This window comes from Salvelinus namaycush, chromosome 27, assembly GCF_016432855.1.
Source record: "Salvelinus namaycush isolate Seneca chromosome 27, SaNama_1.0, whole genome shotgun sequence".
Taxonomy (NCBI): domain Eukaryota; kingdom Metazoa; phylum Chordata; class Actinopteri; order Salmoniformes; family Salmonidae; genus Salvelinus; species Salvelinus namaycush.
This window is the reverse complement of record NC_052333.1, coordinates 28,005,026-28,020,245: the sequence shown is the minus strand read 5'-3', so window position 1 is coordinate 28,020,245 and position 15,220 is coordinate 28,005,026. Positions and strand designations below refer to the sequence as shown.

Below are 15,220 nucleotides of genomic sequence, written 5' to 3'. Positions count from 1 at the left end.
ATCTTCCAGCAAGACAATAACCCCAAGCACTAATCAAAATCCACAAAGAAATGGTTAAAGAGGCAATATGTAATATGTTGTCTTTTGTTTCTGTTTAAAATCTCTAGTTGTCATCCAATGTGATTCAACAGTAACAATATTGTGCCTCCAGCCTGCCTGAAAACCTCTGTATTCGATTTCCCTGTCGGTTTGGATTTTCATGCCAGATTTACTGCTTTACGCATAATGAATGACATGTTTTCGGGGGAGGCGGTGCCAGCTCAGACAGATTCAAATGGATATGAATGGGACGTCGATGGGTGCTACCCAAGGATGGGTAGCACCCAACCTGTCCCAGGCAGCTCGGACCCCATCTAACCCAAAGAAACAGGGAACGTTGGAGAGCCAACAGGCAAAAAGGGTAAACGATAGAGTCTGGGCCAAGACGAGTGTTGAAAGTAAACCTTGTATTTGCGTTGACAAATTGGAGAGAGCTTGCTAGCTAGGTAAGGGACTCAAAACCGATCTGTTGAAAAGGTAGTACATAGCTAGTTACATTAACTACTGTAAATCGCTATCTTGCTAGCTAGATAAAGTGATGTGTCGCATTTTCTTTTTAGTTGTTTATATATGCAAATGTTACATACTATGGATTATTTGTTTAGATTTTTGTTTTCAAGCCAGTGTAACCGATGTGAAATGGCTGGACGGACTAAAGTTATACTGTTACACAAGGCATTGGTTTGTTTTACACATTAACTTTTTCCAAATGTAGTTGTGTTACAGCCTGAATTTAAAATGGATTAACTTTAAATTTGTTTGTCACTGGCCTACACAATATCTCCATAATGTCAAAGCAGAATGATGTATTTCAACATCTTTACAAATTGATAAAAAATGAAAAGCTGAAATGTCTTGAGTCAATAGGTATTCAACCTCTTTGTTATGGCAAGTCTAAATAAGTTCAGGAGTAAAAATGTCCTTAAGTCACATAATAAGTTGCATGGACTCACTCTATGTGCAATAGAGAACCCATTGGTAGATAAGTAAAAAATAAAAGTAAAAAAACTGACATTGAATATCTCTATGAGCATGATGAAGTTTTTAATTACACTACAAAGATAAAGGTGTCCTTCCTAACTCAGTTGCCGGACAGGAAGGACACAGCTCAGGGGCCAATGGTGACTTTAAAAACGTTACAGTTTAATGGCTGTGATAGGAGAAAACTGTGGATGTATCAACAACATTGTAGTTACTCCACAATACTAACCTAATTGACAGAGTGAAAAGAAGGAAGCTTGTATAGAATAAAAACTGCACAGCTCTCCAGAGGGTGGTGGGTCTGCCCAACGCATAACCTGGTCAGACTGCCTGCCCACCAGGACAGATACAGCACCCGATGTCACAGGAAGGCCAAATAGATCATCAAGGACATAAACCACCCGAGCCTAAGCCTGTTCACCCCGCTATCATCCATAAGGCGAGGTCAGTACATGTGCATCAAAGCTGGGACCGAGAGACTGAAAAACAGCTTCTGTCTCAAGGACATCAGACTGTTAAATAGCTATCACTAGCCGGCCTCCACCCAGTACCCTGCCCTGAACTTAGTCACTGTCACTAGCCGGCTACCACCCGGTTACTCAACCCTGCACCTTACAGGCTGCTGCTCTCTGGAAATAGACATGGAATCACTGGTCACTTTAATAATGTTTACATACTGTTTTACTAATTTAATATACTGTATTTTACTGTATTCTAGTCAATGCCACTCTGACATTGCTCATCCTAATATTTATATATTGCTTTTAAATTGTGTCTGTTGTGAATTGTTAGATACTACTGCACTGTTGGAGCTAGGAACACAATTTCGCTACACCTGCAATAACATCTGCTAAATATGTGTATGCTACCAATACAATTTAATTTGATGTCATTGCTGCCAAAGGTGTTTCTAACTTATATTGACTCAGGGGGTTTAATACTCATCTAATATATTAGCGTTTCATTTTCCATTAATTGTAAATAAAATGTTCCAATTTTTCTTCCACTTTGACATTACAGAGTATTTTGTGTAGATGGTTGGCAAACGTCTGAGCTGTTACAACTTCGAGGAGATGTCGCCTAGCAACACAGGATGCAGTTAGCATACCTTTGAGAGGGGAAGGAGCTGCTTTCCCTTGTGTCAGACTTGGTGACTCCCGGGAAATTGTGAAAACTCAGAAATGTTGTTGAAAGAGGGTGGCCTAAACCCAAAGATAAATAATATGTAAATAAGGGAAGTTTGTGTGAGAAACAATATTTATGCGTTCTTTATCTAGCTTATAGGCATCATTATTTAATTTAGAAAAGGTTTTAGAATCTAATTTGGACTTATCAGACCAAAGGACAGATTTCCACCAGTCTAATGTCCATTGCTTGTGTTTTTTGGCCCAAGCAAGTCTCTTCTTATTATTGGTGTCCTTTAGTAGTGGTTTCTTTGCAGCAATTCAACCATGAAGGCCTGATTCACGCAGTCTCCTCTGAACAGTTGATGTTGAGATGTGTCTGTTACTTGAACTCTGTGAAGCATTTATTTGGGCTGCAATTTCTGAGGCTGGTAACTCTAATGAACTTATCCTCTGCAGTGGTAACTCTGGGTCTTCCTTTCCTTTGGCGGTCCTCATGAGAGCTAGTTTCATCATGGTGTTTTCGACTGCACTTGAAGAAACTTTCAAAGTTCTTGAAATGTTCTGTACTGACTGAACTTCATATCTTAAAGTAATGATGGACTTTCATTTCTCTTTGCTTATTTGAGCTGTGTAGAAAATAGTAAAATTAAAGAAAAACCCTTGAATGAGTAGGTGTGTCCAAACTTTTGACTGATACTGTACATACTCTATATATATGATGAATTCTCACCTGTCTCTGCCTTGAACATGATTTCACAAACTCAAATAGATTTTTGTCATCAAGTCGATTCTAGACATTTGTTCAACTGCCACTAACATCGACCCTGCCTCTCACCTGTCTCATAACTCCTCCCCTCACCTGTCTCCTAACTCCTCCCCTCACTTGTCTCCTAACTCCTCCCCTCAATCTGTATCCTAACTCCACTTCACACCTGTCTCCTAACTCCGCCCATGTCTCCTAACCCCTCCCCTGTCTCCTAACCCCTCCCCTCACACGTCTCCTCACTCCTCCCCTTCCCCATCTCCTAACTCACCTGTACTCAGGTATCCTGACCTCCAGCGGAACCCTGGACCCCTGGCGGAAGCCCTGTCAGTCTACGGTCATGCCCATCTACTTCTCCCAGCCTTCTCCTTTGCTTTTGGGACTAGCCCCTGCTTCAAGGTGAGCTGCTACCATGAGATGAGACTAGGTAGAGGCCTGCGACCCGGCACGGGCCCGACAGGACACAATACTATGTACCGGTCAGTTTTTTTATCAGTTACTAGGGCAAGGGCTGGGCTTGGGTAGACTTTTTAAGAATGACAAAATGGATAACTAACATTTTGATCCTGGGGGGGAGGAGAGTAGAGAGTTATGTCATTAATCAGTCTTTGTTCTGTCCCAGGTGTACCGTGCCCTCCGTAAGGCCCGGGCCCAACAGGAAGTGGTGTTCTTCCACCCAGACTACCTGTTTGAGCTGGGCAGGTTCTGGCGTCGTCGAGGGCAACGAGCCCCACGGCTCTCTACTGGTCTGATGCTGGCCAGCACCGCTCTGGAGATCTGTGAACAGGTGTTAGTATGTGTGTGTGTTGCCTCAGAAGATGTTTCTGTCCAATCTGAAGTCTAGGGTCACCCCACTCTACGTTTCCATGTCCATGTGCCAGCAGTGTTGGGACACAAAGGATTAAGACATAGGACCGGCTCAAGCACACGCCACTTGCCTCACACCAGTGCCTACTCCAAAAGGTTCAGACTCCTGACCGCTAATTGTTACCCTGACCGTCACCCCCTCATTGAACTGACACAGGATGTTCACACATTTCCCAGGGTAGCCATGCTGCAGAAAGACCTTCCAAAAGGTGTTCAGTCTACTTTGCTCAAGGCTTTGGAGCAGGGGCGTAGCCAGAAATTCCTCTGTGGGTGGGCTTGCAGAAATTTTGACTGAGGAGTATTTTTGTAATAATAATGTATTATTTTTTGTTTTTCGCTCAATTTGATTGGATGAGCCTGGCAGGGCCTGGCTCCCCAGTGGGTGGGTCTGTGTCCACCCAGGCCCACCTATGTCTAGACCTCTGCTTAGGAGAGGTCCATAAAGGCCATGAACAGATGTTGTTTTGAAGATCATATACACCGTGCTTCTGTTATTTCTGAAGCAACACTGGGACTCTAGTAGCAGCTAGCACAAAGCTTGAATCTGAACGAGTCCTTGAGCTTCAGTACGTGAAGGACAGGTACAACTGGGCTGTCGTTCTGCAGGTGGTCAGAAAAAGCGTCTAAAGGACCAATTGAAGACTTCACTAAAGAAGTGTGGGATAAACCCTGCCTCCCTCTGGACTGTTGCTGCGGACCGTTCCACTTGGTGCGGCCTCTGCCATCAAGGAGTGCAGTTGGCTCAGGAAAAAAAGACTGAATGTCGCCTGGCGAAGTGACAGAGAAGACATATGACCATGGCTGCACCGGCCTCAACGACAGTATCCATCCCGCATCGGATGATACAGTCATCAGCAAACCACAATCAGTCGGATGCGATCGACTACCTTAAGAGATCAAGTGTGTGTGTGTTTGTTTGTTTCTAAGTCTAGATCTCTCTTTGTCAGGTTCATCTGTACGGCTTCTGGCCCTTCCCTCTGGATCTATCCCAAAATACTTTGCCCCATCATTACTATGACAACGTTGGTCCAAGTCACTTCATGCACGCCATGCCTGAAGAGTTCCTGCTGTTACTACAACTCCACAGCCAGGGGGCGCTACAGCTACATGTTGGACCCTGTACAGGCGGATCATTGGGGGCCGGAACAAAATGATAATAATTTATACAGTGAAAATTGACCACAACTTAACCCCAAAAGATGTTGTATTTGAAAACAATCATAATTTCATCAAATCAAATTGATTTATAAAGCCCTTACATCAGCTGATATCTCAAAGTGCTGTACAGAAACCCAGCCTTTAAACCCCAAACAGCAAGCAATGCAGGTGTAGAAGCACGGTGGCTAGGAAAAACTCTCTAGAAAGGCCAGAACCTAGGAAGAAACCTAGAGAGGAACCAGGCTATGAGTGGTGGCCAGTCCTCTTCTGGCTGTGCCGGGTGGAGATTATAACAGAACATGGCCAAGATGTTCAAATGTTCATAGATGACCAACAGGGTCAAATAATAATAATCACAGTGGTTGTCGAGGGTGCAACAGGTCAGCACATCAGGAGTAAATGTCAGTTGGCTTTTCATAGCCGATCATTCATACTTTGATTACTTTGAGACATGACCTTTATTCATGTGAATACTTGGGAACAGATTTTCTAAATTAAACAATCTTTTTTTCCTAAATTCCTGGTGATTGTAGTCTTTTTTGACCAAACATTAAATGTATATATTTTTACAAAAAACTTGGCACATTTCTTTTACTCGCCGAACCCTGCCCTACACGACGTTGAAGGCGGTTTATGGTAGATAAACGTACATTACATTCTCTGGCAACAGCTCTGGTGGACATTTCTGCAGTCAGCATGCCAATTGTATTTTAGATGCTTTTCACTGTCAGCCGCAGCTCAAATAGGCATACAATGTAGCAATCTTTTTTTAAAGAAAAGTGGCAGCCTGAAACCAGAGTATGTATAAAATGACGAGATGCACGTCTCTGCCCTGACAATGGGAGTCGTTGTCCCAAAGGCGGGAAGGCAGGCGACAAACTTAGGTCTGCATATTAACTCCATCTGTTTTACTATATGTAGCCTATGTATCTGATCCTGTCTAGCCAGAAAGAGTATGACATGCCATACTCTTTATGTCCAGACAGCATCAGATACATGGTCTACACATACTGAGACATAGGGGCGCTGCCTACCAGACGGGCTAACTGCCTTTTATGCTCACTTCGAGGCAAGCAACACTGAAGCATGCATCAGAGCACCAGCTGTTCCGGACGACTGTGTGATCATGCTCTCCGTAACCGATGTGAGCACGACCTTTAAACAGGTCAACATTCACAAGGCTGTGGGGCCAGATGGATTACCAGAACAGGTACTCAGAGCATGGTGACCAGCTCACACAGTTACACAATAAATGTTATTTTTGTTCGATAAATATTACTTTTATAACAAAAAAACGCCATTTGGGTTGCGCGTTATGTTGAGAAAACTACAGCCTCGTTCCGGTGCTGAAAGGCAGAAGAAAATTCCCAAACGTATCAGATACAAAAATATTACAAAAAATATTTATAATCATGCAATCACAAGTGAAATATACCAAAACACATCTTAGCTTGTTGTTAATTCACCTATCGTGTCAGATTTTGAAAATATGCTTTGCAACGAAAGCAATCTAAGCTTTTGTGAATGTATCAATCAATGCTAGAACAGTTAGCCTTATATTAGCTTGGTTAGCTTGGTCACGAAAGTCAGAAAAGCAATAAAATGAATCGCTTACCTTTGATAATCTTCGGATGTTTGCACTCACGAGACTCCCAGTTACACAACAAATGTTCTTTTTGTTGGATAAATATTACTTTTATAACCAAAAAACCGCCATTTGGGTTGCGCGTTATGTTGAGAAAACTACAGCCTCGTTCCGTTCGACGAAAATTCCAAAAAGTATCCGTAATGGTCGTAGAAACATGTCAAATGTTTTTTATAATCAATCCTCAGGTTGTTTTTAACAAACATAATCGATAATATTTCAACCGGACCGTAAACCTATTCAATAAGAAAGAAAAGGAAAATGGAGAGCTCCCCTCTCGCGCGCAGGAACTATTCAGAGGACACCTGACTATTTTTGAAAAATCTCGTTCATTTTTCAAAATAAAAGCCTGAAACTATGTCTAAAGCCTGGTCACAGCCCGAGGAAGCCATTGGAAAAGGAATCTGGTTGATACCTCTTTAAATGGAAGAAAGACTGGCCAGGAAACACAGATTTAAAAAAATATACATATCACTTCCGGGTTATATTTTCTCAGGTTTTCGCCTGCAGAATCAGTTTTGTTATACTCACAGACAATATTTTGACAGTTTTGGAAACTTTGGAGTGTTTTCTATCCTAATCTGTAAATTATATGCATATTCTACGATCTGGACCTGAGAAATAGTCCGTTTACCTTGGGAACGTTATTTTAAAAATATAAAAAAATCTGACCCCTAGCGTCAAGAAGTTAAGAACACATTCGTATTTTCAATGACAGCCTAGGAACGGTGGGTTAACTGCCTTGTTCAGGGGCAGAACGACATATTTTTACCTTGTCAGCTAGGGGATTCTTTTTGCAACCTTCCGGTTACTAGTCCAACGCTCTAACCACCTGCCTTACATTGCACTCCACGAGGAGCCTGCGTGGCAGGCTGACTACCTGTTACGCGAGGGCAGCAAGAAGCCAAGGTAAGTTGCTAGCTAGCATTAAACTTATCTTATAAAAAACAATCAATCTTAACATAATCACTAGTTAACTACACATGGTTGATGATATTACTAGTTTATCTAGCGTGTCCTGCGTTGCATATAATCGATGCGGTGCCTGTTAATTTCTCATTGAATCACAACCTACTTCAACAAACGGGTAATGATTTAACAAGCGCATTTGCGAAAAAAGCACTGTCGTTGCACCAATGTACCTAACCATAAACATCAATGCCTTTCTTTAAAATCAATACACAAGTATATATTTTTAAACCTGCATATTTAGTTAATATTGCCTGCTAACATGATTTTCTTTGTGTCACTTCTCTTGCAACAGAGTCAGGGTATATGCAGCAGTTTGGGCCGCCTGGCTCATTGCGAACTGCGCTAAGTCCATTTATTCCTAACAAAGGCCGTAATTAATTTGCCAGAATTGTACATAATTATGACATAACATTGAAGGTTGTACAATGTAACAGCAATATTTAGACTTAGGGATGCCATCCGTTAGATAAAATACGGAACGGTTCCGTATTTCACTGAAAGAAAAAACGTTTTGTTTTCGAAATGATAGTTTCCGGATTCGACCATATTAATGACCTAAGGCTCGTATTTCTGTGTGTTATTATGTTATAATTAAGTCTATGATTTGATAGAGCAGTCTGAATGAGCGATGGTAGGCACCAGCAGGCTCGTAAGCATTCATCCAAACAGCACTTTCGTGCGTTTTGCCAGCAGCTCTTCGCAATGCTTCAAGCATTGCGCTGTTTATGACTTCAAGCCATAAACAGGGTGTGCGGGGGTGTGCGCTAATAGCGTTTCAAACGTCACTCGCTCTGAGACTTGGAGTAGTTGTTCCCCTTGCTCTGCATGGATAACGCTGCTTCGAGGGTGGCTGTTGTCGATGTGTTCCTGGTTCGAGCCCAGGTAGCGGCGAGGAGAAGGATGGAAGCTATACTGTTACACTGGCAATACTAAAGTGCCTATAAGAACATCCAATAGTCAAAGGTATATGAAATACAAATCGTATAGAGAGAAATAGTCCTATAATTCCTATAATAACTACAACCTAAAACTTCTTACCTGGGAATATTGAAGACTCATGTTAAAAGGAACCACCAGCTTTCATATGTTCTCATGTTCTGAGCAAGGAACTTAAACGTTAGCTTTCTTACATGGCACATATTGCACTTTTACTTTCTTCTCCAACACTTTGTTTTTGCATTATTTAAACCAAATTGAACATGTTTCATTATTTATTTGAGGCTAAATTGATTTAATTGATGTATTATTACAAATAAAAAATATTTAAGAAATCGGCCGATTAATCAGTATCGGCTTTTTTTGGTCCTCCAATAATCAGTATCGGTATCGGCGTTGAAAGATCATAATCGGTCAACCTCTAGTATATACTGTATTTTATACAATTTTATACCATATATCTATTGCACCTTGCCTATGCCACTCGGCCATCGCTCATCCATATACTTACATGTACATATTCTCATTCACCTCTTTAGATAAGTGTGTATTTGTGTGTACTACTAATTCCATTTGTTTGGGAAACTCTAATCTCACATGCCAGACTTTACAGGACTTTAATGCTAAATTCAATTGGGGAATTGTTAGATTACTTGTTAGATATTACTGCACTGTCGGAACTAGAAGCACAAGCATTTCTCTACACTCGCATTAACATGTGATGTGAATTTAGCGTAAAAGTCCTGTAAAGTCTGGCATGTGAGATTAGAGTTTCCCAAACAAATGGAATTAGTAGTCTCTTCTCACAGCTGCTATATCTCCATCACACAGCATCTTTGGGGAGTGACTATCGTTCTAAAGGCCATAGGCTTGCTACTGTTCAGGTTGAACGCCGGAGTGCATTCTCTCTCCGTCCAGCATATGTCAGCAATACCCTTTCAGTAGTAGCAGGAACTGATGACAGACTGGGAAAAACACACCATATGTAGCATAATCCTTCAGTTCCTTAGGGTATCCATCATTAACTGAGCGTATGCATTGGGAATAGATTGTACATCCTTTTCATGCTATTTACTTTTTAGTTTAGCCTTTTCTATATTCTGTTCTGAACAATTATGCATTACCTACTGTAGGGTAGCCTATATTAGTCAATGTTACCCATAATAGCATTTTGCACTTCATGTCCAAACCATCCCAAAGTATAACAAAAATATTTTGTGTAACTCAATTAAGTTACTTATACTTACTTATGTTTATGACCTAGTGTTGATTCCATGCTCTTTCAACATCCTACTCTGTATTTTCAATTTCACACCTTTGATATTGAACTCATTACTGCATTATTAAGTAAGTACTTGTCAGTACGCATTTCGCTGTACGGTTTACACCAGTTGTATTCTGCTCATTTAACAAATCAACTTTGATTTATTTGATTGACTTGCATTGGATTGTGCCACAAATGGTAAGAAGTTAGCACAACTGTGGCTAGGTAAACAAAACCAAAAGCATGGATTGCTGTCACACCTTGTCCATAGACTACTTACAGGGTAAGGAAACCAATATGCAAATGTGTCATTTGGGTGAACTATGCCTTCAGAACTAAAGTCTTGAAATACATTATGGTACATAGTGGTGTGTGTGCGTATTCTTACTCTTCCTCGTTGGTGTTGCTGTTGTTCACGTTGAAGAGAACCTGTACGCGGTGTCTCCACCTGTGTTCCTCCCCTGTCTCCCCTCCATATCCTCTAGACCTGGGGCTGGGAAGCGACGGAGCCAGCATGGGTCACGGGTTCACCCACACTGACATCACAGGAAGTACTTCCTCTTAATTTCCTGTGAGATCAGAAGAAACAGCCCTATCTCAGTGGTGGGACAGGTGAGAATAGCATGGTGCTAGCTGGTCAGATTCTTCCATGGTTGCAACCTGTCAGAATTCAAACTAAAAACGTTGATGTTCCCTCAACTTCACATAACTCAATGGCAGCCATACTAGTACCAAGTTATTGACCGATAAAAATCATCAGAATGTTAAATGACTCTAAACTCTACTCCAGAGAGGCCAGTGGAGTGTCCTAGGCACTCTTTCGCTCGCGACTTATCAGCTATCTGATACAACCCTAACATCTGACGGGACAAACAGAACTGGGCCTCCCAACGCAGACATCTGATTGGTTGAAATAGATATCTGATAAATGGCACTATTGTTGGGTACTGAGAATATGAAAATATACTTATTCATGTCACTGATGGTGCTAAGGTTTAGAGGGTCTACACCAGAAGTTAAGGGTTATAGGAGGAAGGTATATAGTGGGTGCAACTAAGCTTGGAATGTGTTGAGTGCAGGGAAGCGATTACATGTGGCAGGCATTGTTAAAAGGAGAGAGCCATAGATTAGTGATGGGGGGTTGAGGTCAGGTCAGGTCACCTTAAGGGAGAAATAGAAGTTTATGGCCCGTATCACTAATGTCCTGCCTAGCAGTAAAGAACACTGTTTGTACAGATGAGTAGGAGGAGACTCAGCCTAGGAGAAAGGGTTAAATATCAGTGCTGGTGTGAAATATATTTTGTCTGAATACAGCTGTATACAGCTTCTACCCTTTGGGAAGAATTAAACTTGGTTAAGCTTCCGTGAGTTATTGACTCTGAAAATAAGAACCTAACACTACTAATCAACTTAATAATAAAGATAAATCGACATGACAGGGAACATTCAGAGTAATCAAGGATATATAATAATTTACAATCAACATCATCAATATGAAATTAATATAAAATGCAATTAATATAAAACGCAAACAGCAACATCACTTGAGTTGAAATGGAAGTGAAATAAGACGTATTATTATCTGCACAAAGGTCTCCAATCTACTCAAATGAAAATACGGTATACACACAAACTTTCCTCTAAAATCAATAGAATCAATAAGGGGATAATTAATCAACTACTGTAGATTATCAATCAGATTGATCAGATAATATTCCAATTGATTAGCAGCAGCTATGAAACACTGTTGCATTGAATCAATATAAAAAGTTGACCATCATCACTGAAGCGCCAAGACCCAGAGCACACCAAACCTCAACCTAATAACATGATACAATAACATCGTTAAAGCGACATGATACACTTCATGATGTTTAAAGGGATACTTTTTTTAACTGGATTTTTGCAATAAGGCCCTTTATCTACTTCACCAGTCAGATTAACTTGTGGATACCTTTTTATGTCTCTGTGTGCCTTTTGAACAAATTTGCTAACTAGCATTACGCTAACGCTAGTTAGAATTGGCTCGCAAAACTACCTGTAACTTCCTTCGTATTGGACGCAAAGACATACAAATGGTGTCCACGAGTTCATCTGACTCATTGCCCAAATCCCGAAGTATCCCTTTATTATTTATTTAGTAGCTCCTCTACTCCCCTGGTATTAGGTTAATCCGTTGCACCTAGTTACCTTGTTACACACAAACCAAAACAGGGCGCCCATTCAATAGTCATGGTAACCCGTCAGCTCGGACCCCCCACACCACCAGTGTTGCCAACTAATTTTCAGGGTAAGTTGCTAGAGGCAGGTTGATTTGTTGCTAAAAGTTGCTAAATGACGTTGTGATGTCATTGCGTGATAACGTAAAACTGCGTCATTACGTAGAATACACAATAACGTTACTCAAATTGACTGGCCAGCTCGGCAAAAAATATGATTTGACATTTGTTCAGGTACAGACTCCCACTCCTTTCTGTACTTCTGGCTGTACAATTTTGATTGAGACATGTTGATTGACGTTGTAAGTTTGTTCAAGATCAAACATTCATGACCAACTATATTCATTGGGTTTGGCTCGTCGAACCCGTACTACTACTGTTGCAGTCACCCAACAACGATTTGCAATTTTCTGAAATTGCTGCTGGCCTGCTGCTGACGTCACTCACAATGCACTTTTGCAGCCAGGCACGTGTGTTGTGACTGAGTGTGTGACAGAGAAAATCGTTTTTGTGTAATTTAGAGGGAAAATGCGTGGATTTTAGCGTTTGAGTCACTTTTCAAAAGTTGCTAAAAGTTCCAAATACATTTTTAGAAGTAGCTAAATTTGTTGCTAGGTGCTGTTTGAAAAAAAAGTTGCCAGGGTAGTCTGAAAAGTTGCTAAATCTAGCAACAAAATTGCTAAATTGGCATCACTGCACACCACACGTACACTCGGGACACACGAATCCCGCCAAAATCCCGGTGGTGACCACATCTCTCAAGCCATGCAGGTTTGGATACCGGGCTCATCATTTAATCTCCACACAGGGAAGACTGGGAAACAGGCACAACCTGGCGCATGCAAGTTCTGTACAAGGTAGACCAACAGGTGGAACCAACGGATGGGGTGGAGGGTGGCGAACATGATGAATACACAAAGACTTGCGGGCAGAGGGTTCCGAACAGCAATGACAAAACATTTAGACAAAAAAAAATACATAAAAATAATATACAGTATACCATCCAAAAGGGCACTTTGGAGACTGGAAGGGAAAAGGTGCATGTGCTCTGCTCAGGTAAACCCTATCTGTAGCAGTCTTTATATGTACCACAGAAGAACAAAGAAATGAAGAGCGACACCAAGGCAGTCTTCTTGGCCTTCTATGTAGATCTGCAATGGTATTATAAAAAGAAAGGACAGGAATACATCAGATGCACCATCTGACAAGTTGTTCTTTCTCTCTGTGTTTTCTCCGACTCCCACAATTACATTCATACATAAATCAAATCAAATTGTATTAGTCACATGCACTGAATACAACAGGAAAATGCTTACTTACGAGCCCCTAACCAACAATGTAGTTAAAAAAAAATAAAGATAAGAGTAAGAGATAAAAGTAACATGTAATTAAAGAGCAGCAGTAAAATAGCAATAGCGAGACTATATACAAGGTGGTACCGATACAGAGTCAATGTGCGGGGGCACCGGTTAGTTGAGGTACTATGTACATGTAGGTAGAGTTATTAAAGTGATGAAAGCAACAGAGAGTAGCAGCAATGTAAAGTGTGAGGGGGGGGGTAGCCATTCGATAAGATGTTCAGGAGTCTTATGGCTTGGGGGTAGAAGGAAGCTGTTTAGAAGCCCCTTCGACCTAGACTTGGCACTCCGATACTGCTTGGCGTGCGGTAGCAGAGCGAACAGTCTATGACTAGGGTGGCTGGAGTCTTTGACAATTTTTAGGCCCTTCCTCTGACAGCGTCTGATATTTTGTGTACTATTGCTATAATTTAAAGTTTGATGGAATAACCATTTTAACTCTCCTACATATCTGTGCATATGCCAGGGTGGGTTGTAGGTTGATTCTGGTGAGATTGGATAGTGTGCTCTGCAGCACACCGGTCAGCTGTGCTCTGTATGATTTGATTACTGCAGCCTTGATTAGACTGTGCCAGGCAATCAAAATCCATCCCACATGGGAATTGTGACAACCTCAGTTACCCAAATCTCAGGAATATACTGACTTTATGACCAAAATTATCCTACTTACACTTCTTATTCAATTTTGTCTCTGGAATTAATGTTTGACTAATACTGATGCCGCATTGGCCATTTTAAACCAGTTAACTTATTTATGTTCAGTTGCTCTTTAAAATCAGTACTACAGGTGTACTCTCTGAGGCAGGCAGTAGGCTCTACAGTCTTAAGGGTGTGTTCGTAAATTCACTCGAGTGCCAGAGTGCACTCCGGCATTCATAAATTCAGTGTTGTCAGATTGTCTGTTTGTAAATTCAGAGCGTTTCACTCTCGGAGCATTCAGAGCGCATACTGGACACTCTGGCTGAGGGTTGATCCAAATGTTCTGACCTCACAACAGTGGTCAAGCACCCAAGCTAACTGGCTAAAGATAGCTAACTTGCCAGCTGCTTCCAGACTCAAATGAGAGAATAACTCACTCTGACCATTTAACTTGCAGTAACAGAGTTGGTTAGGCTGTTTTCATGTTATCCAGAGCATTGGTGACTGTACCTGTTCTGCTGGCAACAATTGAATTGAGTATTTTTTGGGGCAGACATTTAGGGACACCGGTCATATTCAAAGGGTGTTGCACGTTTGTAAACGAATCCACCCTAAGTCCCAAATGGCACACTTTTGATATAGTGCACTATGTAGTGAATAGAGTGCCAGATTGGACACACGAACAAACAAAAAACACCTAGTCACTCTCTCTCTCTTCATCTCTTTATTCTGACATTTATCTGGAAACACAAAACAAACTGGTAAAGGAACAACATTAATTTACCAGTCATGATTTAGTCATGTTCCAAACAGTTCAGTTTGTTAGGTTCCAAACTATTTGGTCTTTTTAGTTCTAAAACAGTTAAGTCAGCGTTTCCCAAACTCCGTCTTGGGTATCCCATGAGGTGCACAGCTGATTAAAATAATCAAAGCTTGATGATGAGTTGATTATTTTAAATCAGCTGTGTAGTGCAAAAAACAAAATGTGCATCCCTTGAGGTCCCCAGGGCCAAGTTTGGGTAACGCTGAATTAAGTCGTGTTCTAAACTGTTAGCTCTATTAAGTTGTGGTCCAAATTCAATCTCAAGTCGTGTTCACAGTATTGTCTCACCACAGAGACTGAGGGATCAGGGTGTGAATACAAGTTAGTGTGGTAGCCTCCTGTTGCCTATTCCTGCACAAGGGGCTATCAACAGGGATGTAGCTGTAGCGCCCCCTGGCTGTGGAGTTGTGGTAACTAAGGTTGTATGGG

General features: G+C 41.3%; 1 protein-coding gene across 1 annotated transcript; it reads left to right on the top strand.

The window, feature by feature from the left end:
* The first annotated feature begins 295 nt into the window (after positions 1–295).
* On the top strand, positions 296–4,061 carry LOC120022324 (alpha-2,8-sialyltransferase 8F-like). The gene is made up of 3 exons (XM_038966219.1): positions 296–400; positions 3,208–3,309; positions 3,533–4,061. Exons 1-3 carry the CDS (start codon positions 296–298, stop codon positions 3,752–3,754), a joined length of 429 nt encoding a protein of 142 aa, XP_038822147.1. The 3' UTR covers positions 3,755–4,061.
* Positions 4,062–15,220: the final 11,159 nt, after the last annotated feature.